The 25,260-nt window shown below is 37.8% G+C and overlaps 1 protein-coding gene across 1 annotated transcript in view; it reads right to left on the bottom strand.

Moving 5' to 3' along the window:
• Positions 1-4,565: 4,565 nt before the first annotated feature.
• Positions 4,566-25,260, bottom strand: part of SLC6A1 (solute carrier family 6 member 1) — a 28,128-nt gene continuing 7,433 nt past the window's right edge. The window contains exons 2-15 of the mRNA XM_053468607.1: positions 13,649-14,059; positions 13,155-13,286; positions 12,814-12,914; positions 12,348-12,457; positions 11,268-11,400; positions 10,697-10,831; positions 10,515-10,618; positions 10,018-10,142; positions 9,771-9,883; positions 8,609-8,740; positions 8,366-8,468; positions 7,843-7,943; positions 6,911-7,078; positions 4,566-6,742 (exon numbers count right to left, since the gene is read on the bottom strand). Coding sequence (XP_053324582.1) covers positions 6,638-6,742; positions 6,911-7,078; positions 7,843-7,943; positions 8,366-8,468; positions 8,609-8,740; positions 9,771-9,883; positions 10,018-10,142; positions 10,515-10,618; positions 10,697-10,831; positions 11,268-11,400; positions 12,348-12,457; positions 12,814-12,914; positions 13,155-13,286; positions 13,649-13,886 — 1,800 coding nt within the window. The 5' untranslated portion in view covers positions 13,887-14,059 and the 3' untranslated portion in view covers positions 4,566-6,637. The remainder of the gene's footprint in view (positions 6,743-6,910; positions 7,079-7,842; positions 7,944-8,365; positions 8,469-8,608; positions 8,741-9,770; positions 9,884-10,017; positions 10,143-10,514; positions 10,619-10,696; positions 10,832-11,267; positions 11,401-12,347; positions 12,458-12,813; positions 12,915-13,154; positions 13,287-13,648; positions 14,060-25,260) is intronic.

Consider the following 25,260-nt stretch of genomic DNA (forward strand, 5'->3'; position numbering starts at 1 on the left):
CGTAGGATGACTTTATTTGTATATTTTGTCACTAGTAATGTTTTCCAGATGTGTATATCATATCTCTTGACCTAGATTTTAGGATTAAAGGTCTTTAAAGGACACCGGTGCTGCGTCTGACAGGGGGTAACATCTTAATATGGTGGCAGATTTTGGTTATGCTGGAAAACAGATTACAAGAATGCAGTATTCACCTCTGATGGGTAATTATCTGTGCAATAATTATTATATGGTTTGGCAGAAAAGGGGCAGCCCCAATTTTATGAGACTTATCGTTACCGTTTTATTTGATATCATGTGATGTGAAGCCCAGGAAAGAGCTTTGGTGGAATTTTGCTTCCTCTGGTTGTGCAGAGGGGCTTTCAGTGTCCGAGGACCCTTCTGTGTTTTGTGTCCAGGGGGATCCAGTGACGACCTCTGACATGGTAATAAGAACTTTTTGCTGTTTGTGGGGTTTCACCTGGCATTAAGGCCGAGTATATGATCACCTTAATCTATATATCCCTAATATAAACCAAAAGCGCATTAAACAGATGACTCCAAACACATACTTTGAGTTTAATTATTAGTTTCAATGCAAGTACCATTTCTCATAAAAATTGGCCTGAATGAGAGAAAGTGCAAAACCAGAAGAATTAAATGATTGTCCCCATTTTTAAATGTAAGAACACAACTTCAGAACACAAAATGTTTTGTCTTTGGGGACAGCCAAACAAAGAATATAATCTGCCTACAAGGAGATTACAAACATTTGATTTTAAAAAGTGGAATGAGGTGAAAACTGTGGTGCCGCAGAAGCACGTTTTCCAACACCTGTTGGAAAGCAGGTTATTTGAAAGTAATTGTGCTTTGACCAGAAGAGTTTTTAGCCTAAAGGAAGATTAGTTGGAGATAAGTAGTTCTGCTGTTTGTATGTGTGTTTAAGCTCAGCTATTTCGAGTCTGTAAATCTATTCCAGCTGCCGCGCTATTAGCCTGACTGCCAGGCGTGAGAAGACACGTTAATAGATAAAATTGCCATGTGCGGCACTCTGTAATTTTGCTCCAAGAGGGTTTTTGCAGAAAAGCCTTTTTCTTCTTCTTCACAAAGTAATATGCACTTCATGTGTTATATGTGTAAATGCTACAGCAAGTGGCAACTGAGACCCTCTGTAGGAGTTTAGCCAATTGGGGAGATTTCAGCAAGTATGTTACATTACAAAAACTATAATGTAACCCTTTGATGACCTTTATAACCAGTGCTAGACATGAGTATGAGAACTAACCCGTGGACATATTGAGGACACACAGCAGAACGCGAGCCAAGACGTGTCACTCGGGAGCAGGCGTCATTGAAAATCCATCCCCCAGCTTTTTTACTTTTCCCGTCTATCATTTCAGTTTTTATGTCCTTCATTAAGTCCTTTCCCCTTATATGACTCTATCTTTCCACCCTTTATATAGGTTCACTTCTATTTTACTATATATAGATACTTGTCTTTTATTGTAATGAACATCTATCACAATCATTTTGTAATATGCAGTATAAATGTTTTGCACACTCAGACTGACATTGCCAAGAAACAAATAATCTCCCTAATGGGTTGTCAGCAGTTGACTGATGCGATGAACACATTGACGATATCTGTTGTCTTCAACCAGATAAAACCATGCGGAGCATGTAATTATTAACCGTCTGTCATAGCTGGCTTATCAATATGGTCATAAAATTCTCCTCTCAACTGCTTGCTAAAAGTTGGCTATTTCTCCATCAAAATCTTCACAAAGTTTTCTTGCTCACCTGCTTTTACAGGGTCTTTCATGTGGACCCAGAGGACCCTTCCAAGTAGCAACAGCAACAGTTTTACTCCCTAACAAAACATAAAGGATCTCCTACATGTTTGCTTTCACCCTTCCATCTCCCAAATCCTTACCTTTCCCTCTTAAGCTCATCTGGGGAGATTTTTTTATGTCTCTTCCATGTATTCCCTGGATGACAAGTCACACGTGGTCACTGACTAAGTTTGTATACATTGGAAAGGGAAGAGATTAAGGAATTGTGACGTTACACTTGTAGTCTGTACTTCCAGAGCGTGTGTTCCAATCTTTTATACCTGAAATGATCGACACCCCAAGATCTCACTGTATCTCCAGCTGACTCTAACTCTCTACTTACAGGATCTCTGTGAATATCATCTCATTACTTTAAATCTGCTCGTGACACTTTCACCAAATAAACCTTCCCAGCATCTGTTTCCGTACTAAGAGAGTTTGTTTTGCTCTGATAGCTCCCCATGGGGCAGACAGTTGGAATCACATGAAATTGCTAAAATAACAGATTAAGGAAACTCACTGGGAGTGACTCCGGGGAAAGAAGTTATACAATAAAATCCCCTGGTTGTAGAAAGTCTAGAACCCTGCAGATTTCTTATTGAAGGGAATTGTTTGATGTTTCTCTATCGTTTTAAATGAAAAGGAAATCATGTAGGATTTGCCAACATTAAAGGATTATGTAACACGCCGAATGTGTGCGCTTCCACCTGGCAAATTCAGGTGCCTTTTAGTTTAGTTATGTAGGCTGTTTGTGTCTGTTATTTTTATCGTGGACATGCTGAATTTGATGTATTAGGCTTCTAACTTCATCATTTTCTTGAAACAGAAACCGAGGTTGAATGTCTTTAATAGTTCATCCATTCCCTCTTTGTCAATGAAAAGGTTAAATGTGATATGAAATTCCTTTATTATAATGAGTGGAAACGAAGATCGATCCAGCATAAAGATTTGGAAGGGGCCTTGTATAAATCAAATAATTAATGTTCTTTACAAAGAAAACAATATTTTAAAATTTGAAATACATTTTTGTTGTGGGGAGTTTTTTCTGATGTAAAGCCCCTTTTCTCACCGTAGGCAGAGTCACTGTTCTATCTCCAAAAGTAGCAATTTCCTAAGAAATATTTTTGTTAAATTCATTAATTCATACTAATATCTGAAAATAACGAAAACAAACGAGAAAGCTCTGAATTTTCATTTTGCTTCTCCTTCTTCACTCCTCCTCTATTTCTGCTCCTCCACTCCTCTTTCTTCTCTTCTCCTCATCTGCTGCTTCATCTCTGATTCTGTTTCCTCTTTCTCCACCGCTCCATCTCCGCTTCTCTGTCTACATTCTTCTCTCCTCTTCACACTACTTTCACAACAGGGGGGGTACCCTTCCTCTGATTGGAGGAATGAGGGGTTGTCCCCATGTTGTGCGCAAGTACTCTTAAGAGGAGAGAAGAAGCAGTGGAGAAGGAGAAGCGGAAAAAGGAGAAGTGGGGGAAGCGGAAACAGAAGGGGAGACGGGGAACTTGGTTTTTAGAGACTAGGGAGTGCGAGTGAATGAGAATGACCTGACCTGAAAAGCCAGACCAAAAACAAGACAAAAATGTATGAATTGTTTAATAAGTCTAATATGTCTATATGTATGCTGAATATAGACATACATTTGTTCTTTTAAGAAATACCGAATGTCTTATTTTTCCGTATGTCCACTGGCCATGCAAATAAAATCAAGCAGTTTTGGGAAAATAAAGTGCTCTGCATGGTTTCTTTGTTGCAAGAGCAAAAGGAAAGGTATGAAAACATATTTAAAGGACCATGTGTTCAGGCTAAGAGTTGAGTAAGCCAGTTAGTATTATTGTTCATCTGATCACAGTTGGGTTGGCTCTAAGCATGGAAATAGTTTTCTGAAGCTCAGCAGGTTGCATATTATTGGAAGTCATTCCAGTTTATTCTTAAGGGACAATCAGTTAGTTTTGGGCTGATGGACAGGACCTGATGCTGGCTGCTCATACGCTGCAATTTACATTACACTAATTACAAGTACTCAGACTTTATCCAATAACTCAATATATATATATATATATACACTATACATATATATATATATATATATATATATATATATATATATATATTATATACCGTAAATATACATATACAGCAACTGCAAGATGAGCACAATCATTAAAAGCACGCATTGCGGCTTCTCACAGGACCGGCTCCGAAATCAGAAACACAAATGCAGATAAGGAGTTTCAATTATTTGTGAAAGTCGATAAAATCATACACTGCCGAGGTCATTTGGCAGAAATTAATGTAAGCTTTCACCACCTGCTAAAGAGCAAAGATTGACCCTGTTTATTGCGCTTGTGACTTTGACAAGGGATAGAGAAATGCAATTACTGAACTGCGGGGTTCTCAGCTACAAGGTTAGCAGGAAAACAGTTTTTTCCCCTTTTTTCACCATATGTTAAATAACTGGGCTAAAACTTAAATAACAAAAGTGACATTTCTTTGAGTAAGCTGGTCATAAAGATTTTGTTTCCGTTTTAAGGAAGACTCATTCGATCCATTTTGCCCCTTTATCTGGATTAGAAATCACATCCCTAATATCTGATCATCTGAACTTTTATTTATTACTTTAATACCCTTCATTCCAGGCTTCTTTATTTCTCTTCTTTTATAAATCCACTCAAACAAAAATCTCCAGTATTAACAAAGTATTTGTCACCCCCATTAGATTTAAAAAATGACTATTGATAAAAGCCGTTACTGTGTAATATATCCTTTATTGAATGTCTATGTTTGTAAGCATACATGACCACCGTGCTATAAGTACAGTTTGACACCATTTAAAAGACATTTCAAATGCATCTTATAAATATATTACATTTGGTCCATAGAACATATTGCAGGTTCCTAAATGTATATAATACTGTATTTTAAAATCAGACTCTGTATATATATATATATATATTTATATATATATTTAGACTATGTATATGATACATTACATATATATTTTTATATAGAGATAAATGTATTTGTATCTTGATGATAAACTCTTATTGCAGGTAAGCTTATTTGATCATAATATTTAGACAGGTTGTTCTCAGGGCAAATACTACAAAAGGGTACGTCTATTCACAATCGAAACACAGTAGTTCCTACGACACTATCTTGCTAAAGCATATATTTGTATAGAAGGCTGCTACGAAGCGCACCAAATCTTTATGTAATATTTGGGTACAATCAAACATTTAATACGTTATTTTTTGTATTTTTTTTTTTTAGAACAACATTGGACTTTAGTACATACATAAAACGATTAGAAACTGAATCATTCACAAACAAAATGTTAGACAGATTGTAAAATATACAAATTAGTGGTACAGCAAGACATTTGATCGGCTTTCCAAAGGATCCAGCTACAGACATTGAAAACAATATACTATACAGAATATTGTACATTTAAGATAAGACGATTCAGGCTTTACTAAACAATACTGCCATACAAAGTCTGTTAAAATATCTGTATACATTTTCTATCATAATGTGCTTGACTTTGTGAAATTATTACTTTATTGCAAGAACATAATATATATATATATATATATTTTATATATTTTTTTTTTTTACTCTTTGGACAATAATGACGAACAAAACCAACATTCACAGTTAACACTGTACCATATACTAGCTCTAAGTTTATGGGTGTGCTATATAACACTGGAAAATGCACAAAAAGTGGCCCGTAAACATGACCATTGTGCAATTCGGTCACAGTCATTTAAAATATATAAATACAGCATTTACCCCAAGTCTCGTCGTAGCTGCCACTCAACCAAAGTCAGATTCCAATGCAGTAACTACACATATATTATTCTGACTTCATTTTGATGAGCAATATGAAATAGTATTTATTTGAAAGGTGTGCTAGGTCAGAGCAGGGGTGTTTTGTGGCTTAAAGGTCTCTATCAATGTATCTTCCTGATTTTTGTATAATTATTATTAACCACGAGGGTATAACAATCGTGTGCTTTACACAATTTGGCAGAGAATTGAAGAAGACTACAATGTTTTCTTGAGAATGCCCTTATCGTAAAATCATAGTCTCCTTTCACACTCATTAGACAGTTACAGCTGTTAATGTATTATAATGATTGATTTTATCTCATGCGGCTGCAATTTTTTTATTTATGAGTTCTAAACTATGCTGGTGTTCATTTTATCTCGGATCCATTTTTGTTATTTTAGATTTTCTGTTACAATATGCACTTGTTCTGTTTGGTCCTCATAAAATTTCCTGAATTCATTTGTGCTTCTGAGCTTTCATTCAGAAAGAATGTGTAGTAATTTTGCTAATGGATTGAAATCACACGGAAACTAGAACCAAATAAAAATGCCGTATTTATGAGAGGTTTAAATTTAATTTAACATTTTTTTTTAGAAAAGTCTGGAGTGTAAAAATAGTAAAGAAAAAAAATTGTATTTCAATTTACTGGAGCTGCCTGTAAGGAATGTATTTGTAAATCATTAAAAATATGCTACACAAAACCTCAGCTCTTCTTGCCAAGTATTTTTAAAAATGGAATATTTTGTGTATAAATCTTGCGGAAAGATAAAAACATTAACAGTCTCAGTAGCCTGAAGACGCAAACCATTTCATCGTGGTTTCCACAAAGCGGTAATAAAATAACCTAGTTGATTTCCTTGTGCTCTACGGGTGATGGATCCCTTTTTTGCCACAGGAGGTAGGTAAATTCATTTATTCCAGATGTAAATTTGTGGTCATATCAACCATTTTGTATTCAAAGACTTGTTAGAATACAGTATCAATATTATATATATGCTTCTTTGTTTGCAGAATTGCTTTGTGACAATTGCTCCGGACCATTTTCGGAGTGAGCAACATCATCACTGGGCTGGATCATCGCTTGTAGGCGCTTTGAGAAGAAACACAAGATTTTTATTTTTTGACTATACAGAATTTCGCAGTTCTTTCTCCACTTTTACTTGTCCCTCTGTATACCCTTCCCAATATAGTTCCTTTCAATGTTTCCCCAATTCCTTGTATTTCATTCAGCATTAAAAGGAATCAAGATTCTTCTTACCTGTTTTAATGAACCCTTAAGGGAGAGGAACTTATACACCATGTAACCTGGAATCAACACCATTGAAGACAGAGCCATGAACCAACCAACGCCTTGTCCCCAAGATGGAAAGACATAACTTCCCATGGTCAGTGGAGTCATTTGGACGGCACTAAAAAGAAACACACCCTGCAAAGAAAAATTACTGGAATCAGCATAAGAAAAATTACTTGTGACATGCAATGGTTGGAACTCGAGCTGATTTTAAGTTCTATGATTGAGGAACAGGTTCTGCACACAAGCTTATAATTGGGCAGCGGGGTAGGGTTTGCCTAGAATGTGCTGTTGGTGGGACATGGTGCATGTAACACGTCCACCTTCTGCTGTGGAAAGTAGCGCTCCGGCGGCATGCATTCTCTACAGGAAGTCTAAAGCTAACTTAGAATCTTCCGATGTGTCTGTTTTTCTCTTGCCTTCCATGTCGGATGAGATGAGGGCATTTCAGCAGTGAAAATCATGAGGAATGAATTAGTGCTGGAAAGGTTAGAATGTCAACACGAGAAAATTTGATGAAAAGTACAGTTTTACAAACGTCAAGAGGGACAGAAATAGAAGCTTCTCTGCAGCTACTTTCTTGAGGGACTCTCGTTGACATTTCGTTAATCAGGGTATTCAGAAGGAGTTTCATACACGAATGCAAAAAAGCCATCTTTCATGATATTTTAAGATTTAGGTTGTAATTATGGTCTCATATCTCATTAGAGATGATGTTGTGAGACATTTTATTAGTGACATTTTATAAGAGGATATTGTATAGAGTAACAATATATTTGTCCCTGTGCTCGGACCTTGTTACCATCGCAGCCCTTTTCTCCTACCCATAATTATCTACGTTATTCCCTTTCAATTTGCATCCAAACTCGATTTAATTTAGTAGAGATTTTAATTCTTACAGCAACCACAATAGGTGTGAAGAAACACCAGCAGAGTTTCCACCACAGGCAGGGTCTGTAGCCAACCATCTCCTCAATGTTATCATAGAATCTGTTGACCCCTAAAGAAAGATGAAGAAAAGTTCTTAGTATAAGGAACATATTAGCTGAGGGGTGCTGCCTGGCTATGACTCGTTATCATGGGACGCAACCAGAATATCTTCATTCAAACAAAAAAACACGTTTTCTTCATTCTCAGTTGTATTAACTAAACTATTCGATAAAAACTCATTAGTAGCATTTGCATAACTATTCATTAATTGGTAAACCATTTTCTACGTGTGTTTTATCAATCTTTCCCATTTTATTATATTGAGCATTTAATTTGCTTTTATGATTCAAAACGTATTTTATTTACTGATAAACCGCGCTGCAAATCTATATTATATCAGGAATATCCCAAAGGCCTTTGCAATGAATGCAAAGAATATAATTATGTGAACCAAAGGCGAACTCTTTAATAACTGCAATCAGACTGCCTTACCGTAACACCAGGATATAGAGATGCATTCAAAGAACACAAGGAAGAGGAGACTCATCCCGCTGGCTGAATAATAGTCAAAAAGCTTGAACACGTAAATGCCACCCTATAGAAACAGGTAATTGGTAAGGGGTGAACGTGTTAGAAAAGATTTTATTGGTAACATGGAAAACTGCGGGTAGAGAATCTTGAGATATTGTTCACAAAAGAATCGTTATGACTCCCTTCTCAAGGTTACCAGCTCACCTGAGTTATATTGGACAGTCCCACCAAATAGGAGACAACACACACAATCGCAATGAATATTTCTCTTCGGTTGCGTAACAGTTTGGGAAACTCATCGACAAGTGCCGTAATGAATCCCTCCACGGTACAGAACTGAAATCAAACGGCAGAGAGGAAAGGGCATTATTTGGTGAAGCTTCAGTTGCCAGGCTGACTCCCTCTTGTACTCATCAAGCGAGCACACTGTCAGTATCTCCTGCAAGGGGCAATAAAGCGGGATTGCTCCCTGTTCCTGGGATTCCTGGGATAGTTCAAGACTTGGCACTTGCGCATCCTGATCAAGTTTTAGGATTCCGTTAGCTATTAGTTGTTCGATCGACCTTTGATTCTGCTCACAGTTTTAGTTTTGATGGCCTGGGTTGGATATTTGAAGCATATGGTGCTGAAATGGCCCGGCTCTTTTAAATAACAAAGCTGCTTCCAATAACATGTTTCCAGTTATACAGCAGAAAATCCACAAACTACCATTAAATTAGAATATCCGCCTAAAATACTCAAAACACAGTTAAAAGCAGACCCCAGTAATTGTGAAGGGACTGCTGGGAATCAATGTCTATATAAATACAGCATTTCACAACTTGGATAATGAAATCCATGCATTCCACTTAAAAATATATATTTTTTCTACTGAAGAGTCATTAACTCTGCTGCTTGTTCCTGTAAAGCATTATGCTAATTGTCTTTGTACCGATGTATTTTAGAGTCATACTCCTTGTGTTGTTCTCACGACTAAATGCCTGAGGCATGAACTGACCTACATTTATCTGTGAACCTAAAATATATACCTAAAATCTCTCCACAGTTTCTCTGCCCTCAAACTGCTTTGAATTGAAAAAATCCTCAGTAAAATGAAATGACGGTTTTCACATGAAACCAATCACATGACGTGGGTTTTCTAAAAGTTAAAAGCGCTCCCACTCTGTAGAGTATGTTTAGGGAAAGTGATCTATAATATCCCCGACTCTTGGATTCGTCCTCCAGATAAATCTCCTTTCGTGATTTGACCCTTCTTTGTATAAACTACACGTAAAAAATATTGGGTATGCAGAATAACAAAAAGTGAAAACCCGCCTGTAGCTTTTGGTGTAAATTATTACAAATCTTGCTAAAAAACTATATTTACCTGACTGTCGATTCCAAGCATCAGCAACATGGAGAAGAATAAGATGGCCCATAACGGGGATATTGGCAGCTGGGTGACCGCTTCAGGATAGGCTAAAAACGCCAATCCAGGCCCTGAGAGGCAAGGAGAAGAAGAGTAAAATGTGTTTCTCTGTTTGGAACTCTATCAGATCACTCATGTTTCTCTGGTTCCCGGCTGGAGGGGAATCAGTCACAGCTCTGTAAACCCATCACGGCCGGCATTTTACCTGAAGCTGCGACTTGTGCTATCGGTCTTTTAGTGACATGAGCCATGAATCCAACGATGGAGAAAATAACAAATCCTGCAAACATACTGGTGGCTGAATTAATACAGCAGACGATAATGGAATCTCTGGAGGAGAAAAAAACAAGAATTTAGAAAAGGTACTTAGAGGGCTGGAGTTATAGTCTGGACAAAAGCCCATAAACGTCACAGGAACCCCGAAAGTAAAAGAATAGCAATGACATCACTGGATGTGGAACCGAGAACATCAAGGAGGATCATTTTATCACTCAATTTATTGAGTTCTAGATTGTTCTCTGTTGGTAATTCTCACACCTTCTTGCTAACTGTGATAAATGAGGATGCCTGGATTTCTTAGTGGTAGGATCGGTAAAGGCCGTGTGTTATTTTGTGTAACGTCTTTTATACATGGCGCGCCATACTGTATATTTTGGGTAATGGTAGGTTACATGGAGGGCTGTATGATAGAAAGAGACTTGCCTGTAAACATTGTTGTGAAAAGGGTTGTAACTCCCCAGGGCTATGAGAGATCCGAGCCCCAAACCATACGAGAAGAAGATTTGAGTAGCAGCGTCAAGCCAAACCTGTGGCACAGAAAGCCAAACTTATAATATCATTTAACCACAAACAGTAGAGATCACAAGTTACACCACAATCTGTACCTCAGAATCGGAAAGTTTGCTGAAATCTGGAGTTATATAAAATAAAATGCCTTCTCTCGCTCCAGGCAAGGTCACCCCTCGGAAGAATAATATGACCAGCATGATGTAGGGGTAGGTGGCAGAAAAGTATACAACCTGCAGACAGACATTTACACAAAACCAACTGATTAGCACAAAATATTGTCATTACTTTAGAGTTTAGTATGTTTATATGAGGCAAGGGGGACACAGAGATGCCAAGGGGAAGAACTTTTAACCAATATATATATATATATATATATATATATATATATATATATATATACTTTTGGAAATCTGTTTAAGAAAAAAACATCACCCCAGCATCTAGAAAATAACGGCGGAACCAAACTTCCTTTAATACTTTCTGGTCTTTAAGCCACATGATATTATTATATAACACAATGAAGAGAATATGAGAAATGAAGCGCGCCTATTCTGTAAACCCCATTTTAAAGAACACATAAACTCTGCTTCCCATCCCTGCGGCATCTCAAGAAACAAAATAAAGAGAGTGTCATGTCAGACTTGTCTTGATGTCTCTTTTACTCACCTTTCCAGTCCAACCAACTCCTTTCCAAATACAGAAATAGACAAGAATCCACGCAATGGCCAATGTGATAGCCAAAGGCCACCGGATGTGTCCAGGTTTCTCTAGCCCGTCTGTCATTTGGTGCATGTTACGTCTGGAATAATAATATTTACATACAGTATATCAGAATAGATCAAGTCAATGTGCATCGATCTTCCACGTGCCTGCTGTGGTTTAATTCATATTACCCTGTGTGTTCATCCAGTAAAAAACATTGTCTAGGTTTGATATGTCCCTTCAATACAGCCTGAGTTGTGATACTACTTTTGTAAAAAAGGTATATTTTACAAAAACCCCTATGTTTTAATGAATGGATGTTGGACCCGAGCAGCCGTTCAATGTGCACACTACGTGAGCTCAGAGTTGTATGTTGCCCCAGTCCTGATTAGAGCATCGCTCTGTTGGAAAACTAAATTGCACTATTCAATTTTCCTTCTTTCAATCTATTTAATATCTGTTTACCAAAACCATCCATTCTGTTTATTAAAAGCTGATAAAAACTGATTGAATTTGCTTCTTTTGTTTAAAATTACTGAAAAAAGTATTTTTATTTTAATTGGATTTCATTTTTCTGCTTTATGAAAACTGTATTTATCTGTATTTTATTTTAATGAGGAAATCCCCTCAAATCACATTTAATTGATAATTCTCAGAAGTTGAGTCCTGTCCTTTAGTTTTCTGTGGGTTCCTGAGCTTAATCCTCTATCAAGTTATTAACTGGGAATTTACTGATGCAGTTCACTAGCTCCGACCTTCTCTTCCTTACATGATATTTTATAAGGAGCCTTGAAGCTCTGTAACCAATTTAATGCAGTTCCTACCAGCCTATATACTGACAAGATTAATATTCCTACTTTAGCTTTCCTTTTTTCCTGACTAATCTCTAATATAATAATACAAAAAATCACTCTTTACTTCTTGTCAGCAAATATCCTTTTCAACAGTTTTGGCATATTGTCTTGACCTTTTCATATTATAATTACTTTAATTTCTAAACACGTTACATTCCCGGTTAACATTATAGAATGAAATTTAACTTACTCCCAAAATTCAACCACGGCACTTGTCATGTTAGTGGTGTTTAGGAGGCTGTAATTGGAGAAACAACGTTCCGTGTTCCAGTAATTGTCACAGTGTTTCCATGGCAGGGACTGTAAGAAGAATAAAAAGTGATGGAATAAACTTTATAAGTCTTTACATTGATGATGAATTGTGCTTTTTTTCTAAAGGAAACCAACTGAATCCATGCCCCCTGTGCACTATAAGTGACGTTGGGGGCATTTGTCTTGATATCAACCCTTAATTACATTTTTTTTTAATTATTAAAAAAGATAATTAAAAATCATTAATTGCCCCAAAACCTTTTCTGTCAGAACAGCAGATTTTAATAGAAATGTATCCAGGGTGATAATGGCCATCAGGAGAATAGGAGGGTTTTTGGCTTTTGCTGTTAAAGTATATGTTGGCAGTTTTAATTTAGTAATTAAACGGCTACTTGAAAACTTACTGTAGTGAATGAATTGTACAGGTAATATATGGCCCACGCAATGATAACAATGTAATAAATATTTAGCCAAAAAGAGAGGACAGCAGCCGCCAGCCCCACACCTGCAAAAACAAAAACAGAGATATTTGTACATTTTCCACGCTTCCAAGAGTCAAAGGAAAAATGGATGAATTCCAAATAATCCATAAGTAATTCTGGATTAGATTAGTTAATTGGATTTAATGAGAAAAATACACTAAATGACAATCCATAAAAAATATGCTTGATGGGGTAGGAAACAAACGCACAAACCCGTGAAATAAACATTTGTCAGTAAAACATAAATATTTTGCTAAATTTACCTTTAAACATAGGGGCCAGTCTCCAGACTCCAAGGCCTCCGACGGATGTATATTGTCCCAAAGTACATTCCAGGAGAAACAGAGGCATTCCCGCAAAAATAAGAGTTAAGAAATATGGAATAAGGAAGGCCCCTAAAAATATATGAATGGTTATTAATTTCAGAAATGTTTCATTGTACAAAAATTACAGTCCCGCTGGGGATTAGACCTGAAATTATAATTAATCTCCAATATGAAACCTAAAGCGTCACACCGTAACTAGGTAAAAGCCAAGAGCTTCTCCCACCCCAGGCCAAATGCCAGCTGCTCCTTTGCCTCTCTTATTCAGTCAGTAGCCTTTTTTCCTGGCCACATAATTCTAACAGCCGAGAATTTTTAATTGATCTAAAAATAATTTTGTTTTCTCTTGGTTTCCCTTTACCTCAGTTTGTCTAATCTCTGTGCTTAATGTTTATTTTCTGCTAAAAAAAAGCATCAGTCTGTTAACATCTTACCGCCTCCATTTTTTCCACAAAGGTATGGGAATCGCCAGACATTTCCAAGGCCTATGGCATAACCAACACAGGACATAAGGAAGTCAAATCTTCCCTTCCATGTATCTCGTTCCAAATCCACTGGCCTCTTCTTTTGCACCTTGACTACCAAGGTTTTAGGTTTATCGTTAGTGATAGGGGCCTCACTAACTTCTGTAGAAATTTGGCCATCTGCCATCTTAGTTCCATTTGTTGCCATGTCTCTTGGCTTGGAATGGCTGTGCCGGGTAGCCAATCGAGAGATTTCAGCACCAGTCCACGTGGACAGCAGCTTCGCGGCTCCTTCTTACTTCACTAGGGGTTATAAAGATGATTTGAGAACTTCTCAGATGTGGATGACGAACAGTCAGGGTTATATGGATAAATCCTGATCTGAAACACATAAGGTTAAAATACAATGTATAATTATGCCGATGTAACGGAACTATAGAGCTCTATTACTCACTTATGCAAGCTAACAACTCTTATTTGTTTTTAATTTTTTAAAGATTTCTCCTTCTTGCAAAACAACTAGTTTTGTGAATTTTCAAATTACGCACCAGCGTCTAATCGTTAGTTTAGTAATGTTTGTTCATGAAGTGCTGAGAGAATTAGCAGGGATACAAAGTGTTCCAGATGTGACAAATTCACAAAACCATTATCGGACATCCATGTAGGAGATAAGCAGTAACAGTACTAATGATCGTAGTATTTGTTGTAACGTCAGTTAAATAGCCTCTTGCATGATGTTTTCAAACATTGGGTCAAAACAAACTGATAATTTAATAGGTTACATCAAACAACTGATCTGACTGCAATACAACCAATAGAAATGTCTTATAGAAGTTTCAGGGTTCCGTGCATGAGCCTGTAGTGGAATTCCCAGAAATACTTTTGTTATATATTATTATATATTGTATCCAGTAGCGTATATGATATAAGGGCACCTGACCCAGGTCATAATAGAATATATATAATGAATATATAATGTATATAATGAAGATATATATAACGAATATGCAACAGATGTTTGAAAAGTTTGCACGCTTTTTTAATATAAAATATATATTTAATATTTTTATTTAATTCTAATAAATCCCTTCTGCTCAGCCATGGCTAATGGAGCATCATGAGAACATGATTTTACTGACGGGGCCACCTCCATACTGATCATTTCCACTTGTCGAATGGCTCCTCTTTATTATTCTCTTTATAGTTTCACCCTGTCTTTGGAACCACTGCTCCATTAGATGGTCCCTCACTTTACTTAAAAACCAAGGTGCTATCAAAGTCTCTACAACAGAAGTTCACCATCACGATTTGTGTAGATCTTCCCTGTTTTTGGTCAGGCCAGGAAGTTTATGCACCCCTATTTGTGGCAGAGTGGTATGGCCCATGGTGTTTTTCTCCTTGTAAAGCTGATCCAGTTGAATGGTTTGACAAAATATATGCTTTATTATATAACCAAAAAGTAAAAACTAAAGTTCATTACCCATCTTTGAATTTGAGAGTCTAAGCAGATGAGAATGTAATTAAATTAATTGTCCATTACTATTACTGTTAATAACACTGCTCATTAAACCAGCCTCTTTAGTAAAACATGCGTCATCACCTCCCATTCTCCTTCCTAAAAACAGTAATAATGTTGTGAGAACCATGTACCCCAGGGGCCATGTGGACAGGGGAGGGGTGTCACCTTCTAGCTCGGGGGAGCAAGTAAAGCCAAGTGGTCTCATTTGCCTCTTGTCCCCCCAACATTCTCACTGGCACACATATGTACACACACTTACACACTCACGCTTACACACATACTTACACACACTTACACTAATATACACTTACTCATACTTGCTAACACACACACAAGCTAAAACACACTCCCTGTCACACCACACATACATTCATGCTAACAAACACATATACGCGCCTATATTAACACTTTCCTCGCACTTAGAGCAGCTTTCTCTCTGTGCGAGCCGCCGTGCCTTCACATCATTATTTTGCAATATTTTGAATTATTGTTGCAATATACATCACTTTGTTGTATTACTAATTACTAGTAATAGCTACAGAGGTAGACGCGGAGGCTAATGAAACATTCCCTGCTTTGGGTTCTGTTTACTAGAAAAAGAAAGCGAGTTAACAGCCCTATGCTGGACGAATTCTGCAAACAACGGTGTTCAGTTCTTGGTGCGCGACTTTTAGAACAATATTGCTTCAAGTGCGAACTGGAGGCCCTAACAATGAAACTGATGTCTATTGCAATAGTATTACTTGTCTGCTACGTATAAACTGTTGTGACTTTAAAGGGCATTTGTATCGCTACCCTCGTCTACAGCTCCATTCAGGCATGTTCTTCACTGTCTAAGCTAATAAGACTCAACCGCGGAGCTAAAATAAAATTACTGTACATTGGCCAAGCTTTTACCAAAATACCACCTGGCTCCTCATTGGCTGCAGAACTGATTGGTGTCACTTCTTAGCTATTTAACCAGCAGCCGTGTTTGTGGAAGAATGACTAAATTAACACAAATGGGCATAGAAACAGCCAGCATTAAGATGTAAATAATATGTATCAGTAAAAGTAAATGGATGATAATTAGACACCATTAAATTCTACCTGTTACTTTGTAACTATTTTTGTGGATCAAAGTAGCTAAGATGTTTATGGCGTACAATGGGAGGAGCCATTTAAATAAGATTTGCATTAATGTCCCTCCTCGTTAGGTTGGGTCTGTCAGGAGCAGTTATTGGTTGTACATTGTGCCAGGCTGTAAACAGTCTATACTAGGGTCAAGTAGTCTTCAAGTAAAATATTACTGTGGATGAAAAAAAAAAACGCAGGCAGTAGGCAGTTTCAATGAGTCGATGTAAGGATGATGTGAGGCTTATAGGGAAACTGTTCGCGTAGCCAAGACGATTTCCAGCAGACAAGCAAAAGCTTTAAGACTTTCATTAAACAAAATGAAACAGGGAAACACAAGATGCCTTTACAACTCCCTGGGTACTCTGTGAAGAGCGCTGTCACCAAAAAGCTATAAAGTTACTGGAAGTCAGGAATTAAAGCACAAATTGCATGTCTGATGTTTAATAACATGTGCAATCATCATATATGTTTAATATTGTATGTAAAAACAAACATACCATGTGTGTGGACACCACTGCTACTAAACAAAAGGCTCAATATGGAGGAGATATATATTAAAGACAGCATAACATTGGCACTTTACTGATGAAGTGCAGCCTGCACAGGCCATCTGGCATTCCGGGAAAATGCCACGTGGGATGGTGGACAGAATCACACGCCGGTTAAACCAACTGTGTTGACTGGAGGTAGCAATAAAACCTAAAGTGTTGGGGACTTTAAGGTATACGGTTAAGATCATTGACATAAAACCTTAAGTTCACCTCTTGTCTGGAACGTGTTGTTAGTGGCAGACCCGCACCTCGTACATTGTTTGAATTTTTAATTTTTGTAGAGGTGGAAGGAGTCTATACTATCAGGGGTTATAAGGACACCCTCGGGGTCTCTAGGGTCAGATCTAATGGATATTTATCAAAGAATTCATCTAGATCAATGACTTTTTAGCTCATGGGTTACTGAAAGTTTGAGTAAATGTACAAAGTCTGGATAGATATTCCATTGGTATGGAGGTGAAAGGCGGCAGGTTAACATGTCAATTGAAGGAAGAAAATGTCTGAATCCTTAAACAAAGGGTTTGAAATCTGAGGTAAGGGAGGTTAAGCCCAGAATATGAGACAAAAGTTAGACCTTATTTAATGAGTGGAAAGCAATTCATGACGTGAAGTGATTTTTCCCATCAGTTTTTCTATGTTAAAAATAAGATTTTGACAAATACGTCGTACGTTGTTGTCAGTCACAGTTACAATAACTCTGGGGTAAAATTTCCACTTTGCCTCCAAAAACCCCTGAGGGAGTATAATGTGATAAAAGACTTAAACCTCAACTAATTACAAATCTCAACTTCCTAATAAAACCCAATAACGCAATCTTTTGTTCGCGTTTCTTCACATTAATTTCCACGTAGGGAGTCACTTCACTATATGTATAGGGCAGTGTTACTTTGTGTCATTCGGAGATAATTACAAGACCTCGGGATATATCTGCGCAGCGAGATCTATTGTGTGTGAAACACTTGGCCATTAACAAATTACATCTGATGAACGCGACATACACTTCAGTAATATGCCTGCAGCCTTCTTTTTATATCATCAAATAATCACCATTCCATTTAACAGAAAGTGGATTAATCAAGATAATTTCTTTTATGAAAAATAACTACCTGTAATCTCTAAAATCAGATGGACGGAGTTTATTCTATGCTTTTACCAAGATACCGAAACGTATTTGCAGCTAGATTTTTATATGTTTTATATATATATATATATATATATATATATATATATATATATATACATACGCACATTGTGTTCCTTTCTTTAACCTCTTTACTATCTCTATACCACAGTACACAACCTCCTCTTCTTTTTTTGAAGTTGTCACATGCTTTAAACAAATGTATCGATTATCAAGTAGAACGAGGGAAGACGTTGGCCCTACATGTGCTGATGTAATGAGATTTGTGGCAGATGGATTAGGAGGAATAAGATTTACTAATAATTCCAAATTTAACAGTGTGTTTTAAACACATAGGCAGCTTTCCATGTAGTTAGCGTGAAGTATTAGGTAGCTAATGTGTGCTTTAATGAGTTGGTCAGGGTGGATTAACCTTCAACAAATTGAGTCAACTTGGTTTGTACTCTGGCTGAAATCCGCGCAGGTACATGTATAAAGGATAATCCTGTGTTTGCTCGGGGACAGGTGGTCGGTAGTTTTTATTGTTAGAATCTCCAGAGAACAAGAGTAAAATGGTGATTTGGGAATAATTCTACGAGAAACACAACAAAAGACATTCCTACAAAAGTAATTGTATCTGGGTACCAGAGGGGGGCTGCTTCAAAACAGTGCATCAATTTATTGGGAAAGAAAACAATTTTATATAAAAGGATGGGAAAAACCTTGTTATCACGAAAAAATATCACTTTACTCTGATGTATTTGTTTTCATAAAGTCCGTACATCTTAATGACAAGCAGCAGATCAAACGTGCATTTTTGCAAATTACAGCATAATACCAAAAAATAAAATTATAATTTTATGAGATCTTTTGATACCCTGGCGTGGGTCATATCACAGGGGGGTATGATAGCAACATTTAAATACGCAAAGGAAATCAACATGGTAAGTGAGACAAAAACTAGAGTCTTGAATTAGAGGGGCAAAGATTTAAAAGTAATATCTAGCCTTCCAGCAGAAGTGGTAACGGTTATCACAGGGAAGGAGTACAAGCAAGCATGGGATACGCATAAGGCTGTCCTAAATATAAGATAAGGGACTAAGGAAAGTATTCAGAGGTTGGGCAGACTGGACGCCGGATGGTTCTGCCGACACATTCTATGTTTCTATGTGTGTGACTTTGTCTTCATGCGAGTCGCAGCCATTTGTTTCCTGACCTTCGGCTAATGACTTAATGTTTCTCTCAATCTTGAAAATGGTTTTATTCAAGGTATTAAAGCTTCAGAGTTGTGTTCTCTGGGTGTTTTTTTCCAATTCAAGTAACTAATGAGCCTTTCAAAATGTTTGCCATAAAATAGAGTTCTAATCAAAGACAATGTAGATACAGAAGTCCAGTGTTTGGCAGAAAATCGTTTCACACTCACAATTAATAACACAACCTATCAATCTGTAAATGAGCTTTGGACATTGATCCATCGGATGTTCAGTTCAATGTGTGATGTTACTAATGGGTTAGGCTAGTGGCCGTGTATACCTGATCCGCAAGCGCTAGAGACTAGTGATTTATTCTCTGGCCTCAAATGGATTGAGTTTGTTTTGTGAAACAGTAACAGCTGTTAACAAGGTGACTACTAATAGGGAAATGTTCCAGTGAGATCACTCAACCCAAATGTGGTGCCAGATGTGGGATCCCGGTTTGTGAATTATGGATTTAACACCATTGATGCTAAAATTAGCATTAGAGGCCTTTAATGTGGCTTCTGATTTTATTTATTACATATTTCCGGCAATCGAACATCCATTACTGGCTTGTATTGGACTTTAAACATGACAGTTTCTTTTCATACATCGTGACTTTTTTCTGTGGTTTGTGACAAATATGACCTGATATTTAATGAATAGCCGGAGGGCTTGAGGCTAGAGTTTTGTAACATATTATTTCTGTTTCACCTATAATATATATATTGCCATTTGTATATATTTTCCCTTGTATCAACGTCTCTGTAACCTGCCTTGGTTGATTGGTCTACGTTGAGACTGGAGGCACCCACTGTCATGCAGGGAGATGTGGCGAGGACGACCTCCCACTCCATTACCGAGTATCCGTCACTGAAAGCGTCAGCGACAGTGCGAGTATCTGTCATCCTCCACACTCAATCCGGGAGCAACGCTCTAATGCTGTGTGTTCGACAAAAGACATACGGTTACTGTTACTAACCCAATAAACGAGAATAGCGTGAGGAAGTATTTGGTAAGAAAGAGGGGATTGTACATCTTTTTTAGGGTTTATTATATAACGTACTTTATACTGTTATGAGTATTGTCAAGTTATATATTCAAGGCAAATTCAACTTTACCGGCTAAATAAATCAGGAAATAATAATGAATATCCCTTTGAATAAATAATAACCTTTACAAAATAAGTTTGAAGCTTAGATACCATGAAGTATAAGCAAAACCCCAAAATATATATTTCCAAAATAGTCCCTCTGATCCTACACAGATACGGTAAAGAAATATGTTTAACACGACAGGAACGAGCGCGTCCTTCATCCCTTGTCAAGTGAAAGTAATTGTAGCAGATCCGGTAAAATACATCCAGTCCACGGCACGGCGATTAATTTACCGAGACAAGGTCGCACGAAACACTGCTGTGCAAGAAACCCCTCTGGTCGTGGAGACGTATTCCTCCTGCGCCAAGTCACTCTGTATATCTCCGGCAGCTCGGAAATCTAGTCTTGGGGGGACTTTATGGCTCCACATATTGCATTTTATGTCAATAGTTACAAAGTATTTTAGAATGAATGAAACTTTATTATCACACATTCTGGCTTTCGATTCTTTTGCTTGTATATGAAGAGTGAGTTAAAGTTTGCAGAGTATTTCGAGTTTGTAGTAAATAGGTAGACTCTGGTTTAGTTAGAATTAGGGAACATTTTCATGGTACGGCGCTGCACTTTGTCTTTGATTTAAGTATCTTGGTGGATCCTGTATCCGCGGCTCTCGTCAAGACCTGCAACTGGTTTATCTTAGTGATCATCTCAAATTATTAACAATGTGCAAAGAATTTACGATACCACGGGGTATAACACTCGGGACTATGACCGCGCAAACTGTCGCATTTATATTAGTGTTGGGCTGTTGGCGGCTCCTTGTTTTTTGCATATAACAACCGAATGCAAATTTTTAGATAATGTCTATAATTGTCCGTCTTAGTTCCGGTGCCTAAATTATTTTTAAATAAAATTGCTGGGTAAAGGTTTTGTTCTACTACAAAATATAAATCCTACTCTGTAGTATATCAAGCTCAGTATGTGAAGCTGATATGTGTTTATTTGATGGTGCATTTTGTCTCATGTTTACACCCGTGTCTTTCTGTGTGTGTCACGCTTGTACAGGGATTTGCTGCACGTCAGAGTAAAATGCAGGAAAATTCATGCCAAACACACAAAATCATCACACGGCACCAAAAAACAGCCATGGCTATTAATATGCAGCTCAGCGTCCATCGCTGCCGCAGTTACTGTATCTAGCAATGCACATCCAGCATTGCCATGGCAACCGGTACCGTGCAACCATGTCTATTATTACGGCTATTACAGGCTTTTGTGTTCTCCGGTGCCAAGGCTATCATTCTAAGCTCTTTTAAGTTAACAGTTTTAAAGACATTACGAATGCAAGGACTGAGGCATGAAATAAGGGAATTATTCTGTCCCGATAGATAAGCCGGACTGGAAGCATTCTCTGACGAGCGTAATTATATGTAATCAGTTAAGGACGTAAATTAACTGTGTTAACGCCTGACTTGGGCTACAGGTTCCAAGATAAAGAGATTTCTGATAAAAGTAATCGCACCCAATACGTCAAAGTGAGGGAGCATTTTACTGAAGATAGTGTCATTTACACAAATAAAGGGGATTGCAAGTTTTCACACAATGAGGACCGTCGGGGAGCAAAGAAAGGACTACATATCAAGCAAAAGAGTGACAATAATGATGAATTTTTGGTGGGGACTCAATGTGCTTTATGTTTCTTATATCGGCTGTTTAAGTGACAAACGATGAATTGCTGACTGTAAGGACGGCTTGGTGTAGATCGTCTGGGCCTAGAGGGTTCGGCTGACTAGACCTCTATGGCAGTAGAGTGAATTCAGTCGATCAAAAGCATCAGAATATGTATCACAGAGTCGATCAAATTCCCAGCCGATAACAGTCCTGCCAACCTTTCATACGTGAATACTCATAATGCCCCAACGTGTGTTGTAAATCTTCTGTTTTTTTGGCCAAATATCACTTTCACAATATATTCTTGTGTATTTGTCACACATATTTTTGTTCTGTTGTGACGCTGGCAGCGTGTGCGTTACCGATGTCAGCGCCGTGATACACTTTTGTGATGTGAGCCCTTATCTTGCAGAATTGGGACATTGTCACACAATCCATATAAAAAAGCGTGCAAAATGCTTTAGGAATGGTAATTATTGTGGAAGTTCCTTTTATGCGGCTCTAGAAGGATCCGGGCTTTGAGACAAGGACTCTCTCCTTCTTCTCAGACTTCCTGAAATGGAAGGTTATGCGAATATTTGCGCCAGTAATATCATCAAGTTATTTGCAGACTCCCTGGTGAGATAATTTGCCTCTTTTTCTACACCCCCGGTCGCATGTCGGTATCTTCATCTCAGCGGCTGTCACAAATCACATACAAAGGCGCAGGAGATTTCCGAGTGCTTCATTTTGTGTGAGTGAATTGAAATCTCTTCATCTCTTTCATTTTGAGTTTGCAATATGATCGTCGAGCCAGTAAAGCAAGTTCTTTTTTTTTTTTTTTTTGTGAAACGACACATTTTTGCCTTGGCTAAAATATCCTTGAAAAAGTCTTAATTGCTCTCGGTGTTCGAGCCATTCACAGTCATGTGATCAGTCATGTGATCAGCCAGGGTAAATCTGCATGCTTGTCACGCAAGGCGCAGCCAACTGTCTAATTCCCGAAGGGTTAATATTTGCGTTTATCTATTTTAAATATATACTTTTGGCAAATGCTGCTGGCATGGAAAATCATTTCAGATTGGACAACTTCATGAATATTATTCGCGGAGAGATAAGAAAACAATAACTATGCAAAGCGCAATTCCACGCAGCATACATTTCAGTCATCCCCAGAACCATTTCCCTCGTTCATCCAAAATAGTTTTAAACACATAACTTAAGGGTTTTAATCTAAAATCCAGTTTCCTGGGTTCTGTGTAAAATGTAAAATGTTCTTTATGCGGTTTGACCAACACGTTGGCCACCAACTTCCAGCTCCTTATCTGTTTTTTTTCTGGCTTTTGGGAAAATTCACCCTTTTACACAGAATTTTCCAGTTTATACTGTGTAATCGGTAATATTGGGGAAAACATTTAATAACTAATGAGCAGTAGAAAGGTAATAATGTATCATACACAATAAAATGACTTTGTGCTTCATTTATCTAATGCAAATGGTTATGGATGGACGCACGGCTGTCGGAGTTAGGATAATGAGATTTTGGATTATATCAGTCATACTTTTGGCTGCTTCATTCCCCTCAAGTTGCATAGTTAGGTCTTTATTAAACTGTAAATTTATCATAAGCATGAGATCAGTCCTGTTAATCCCCATTATTCCTGCTAATATTTAATTAGCACATCAGAAATACATTTATAGGAGGTCACGCTCTAAGCCAGAAACAGAGACTGGACAGCGGAGAAGCAGAACGGACAGTGCGAGGCGGACAAGAAGGCCGAGCAAATGCCAAACGTAGGCTGGGTCAGGAACCGTAGAATCCAACAAATGAATAGCCAAAACTGGAACAAACATAAGATCGTAAGGGTAAGCCAGCTCAGCAACAAACTGCAACTGGACAGAACTAAGCCGATTCTATAGACGGAATCATGGTCACAGGAGCCAAAAGGAAGCTCAACAATACACCCGACGAACTCACCAAGAGACGCCAACAAAGGGGAAGGGTAGGCCAATGGAAGAATTCTTCAGTAAACAGGGTCAATCAGTTAAAGAGGTCTCTTTAAGATGTGTGGTCATGTGACCATGCTATGCGAGGAAGACCTGGACTTGTTTCTGGTCTGTTCTAGGTGGGTAAGTGCTTGTAATATCTGATGCTGAGACACTCTGTCATCTTGAGTAGCCATGGTCAGCACGGATGTCCAGTAGTTACCTTCATTGAATAAGCCAAGTTAAATAATTTGAACAGAAATTTCAAGGGGAAATGGCCCTTGGAGCGTACAATATCAGATCACGGTGCTGGCTACCGACCAGGGGACTGATCATGGTGTAGTGGGTAGACTTGAAGAATGTATTTGATTGGGAGTGGCATTTTTATTTATTGTGTAAACGACCAAAGGTCAAGACAAGGGTAGAAAGGCTGATTCCTACTAAGGGATTTATCGTTGCTGTTGAGGACAGATAACTGTATCAGCAGACAGGGCTGACCAGCATCCATTATAGTTGTTAGATACACTCTGTCCAGACATGTGATGGAGCACCACCTCCAAAAAAGATAAGGAATGCACAATAAACAACACGTTAATGTTTAAAGCTAATTCCGTTTGTCTATGAAAAAATAAAAAGTGAGCCACAGAAAGAAGCAAAACCAAAAATCTGATTTCTGGATTGGGACCGAGCCTTGTCGACATCAAGAAAACTATTGTTGGTGGGTATATTTACCAATAAGGCCCTGTAGCTCCTTATGCAGTGCATTAGAAACTGATGGATCCCAGGGGAATGTGTGGCAAAGTCTGCATCGGCTCAGTGAGATCCTCCTTCAGGTACCATAGCAGAAGTGTAGAGCACTGGCATTAAAATGAAAGACGTGAGACCTGCTCACCTGTACTCAATAGATGCCATGTGTTGTGTGGAGGGAAAGGGAGCACGTAAAACTTAGGCTGAGTAAACCCGTCATCATTACCTGTCATCTCTTATACATTCTATGACAAATGATCCTGAAAAGAGAGTGACAGAGACTAATAATTTACTTTCCATGCAATCATCGATCAGATCATAATAAAACCTAACAAAAGCAAGACGCCTTCAAACAGAGGGATCTTACTTAGAAGGTACATTTCTTCTTGTCAAACAATACAGATTTGTGAGATTTGTGTACATGGTGGTTAACAAGAATATTATGTGAGATATACAAAAAATCTTTTTATAGCAAACACATCTGTTTATATTGATGCCACATCCACAATTCCGATTTCTTCATGAATACCAGACTTCGGGACACAGGTAGCCATGGTTTCA

The sequence above is a fragment of the Spea bombifrons genome, chromosome 6, assembly GCF_027358695.1.
Source record: "Spea bombifrons isolate aSpeBom1 chromosome 6, aSpeBom1.2.pri, whole genome shotgun sequence".
In the NCBI taxonomy this organism is placed as follows: domain Eukaryota; kingdom Metazoa; phylum Chordata; class Amphibia; order Anura; family Pelobatidae; genus Spea; species Spea bombifrons.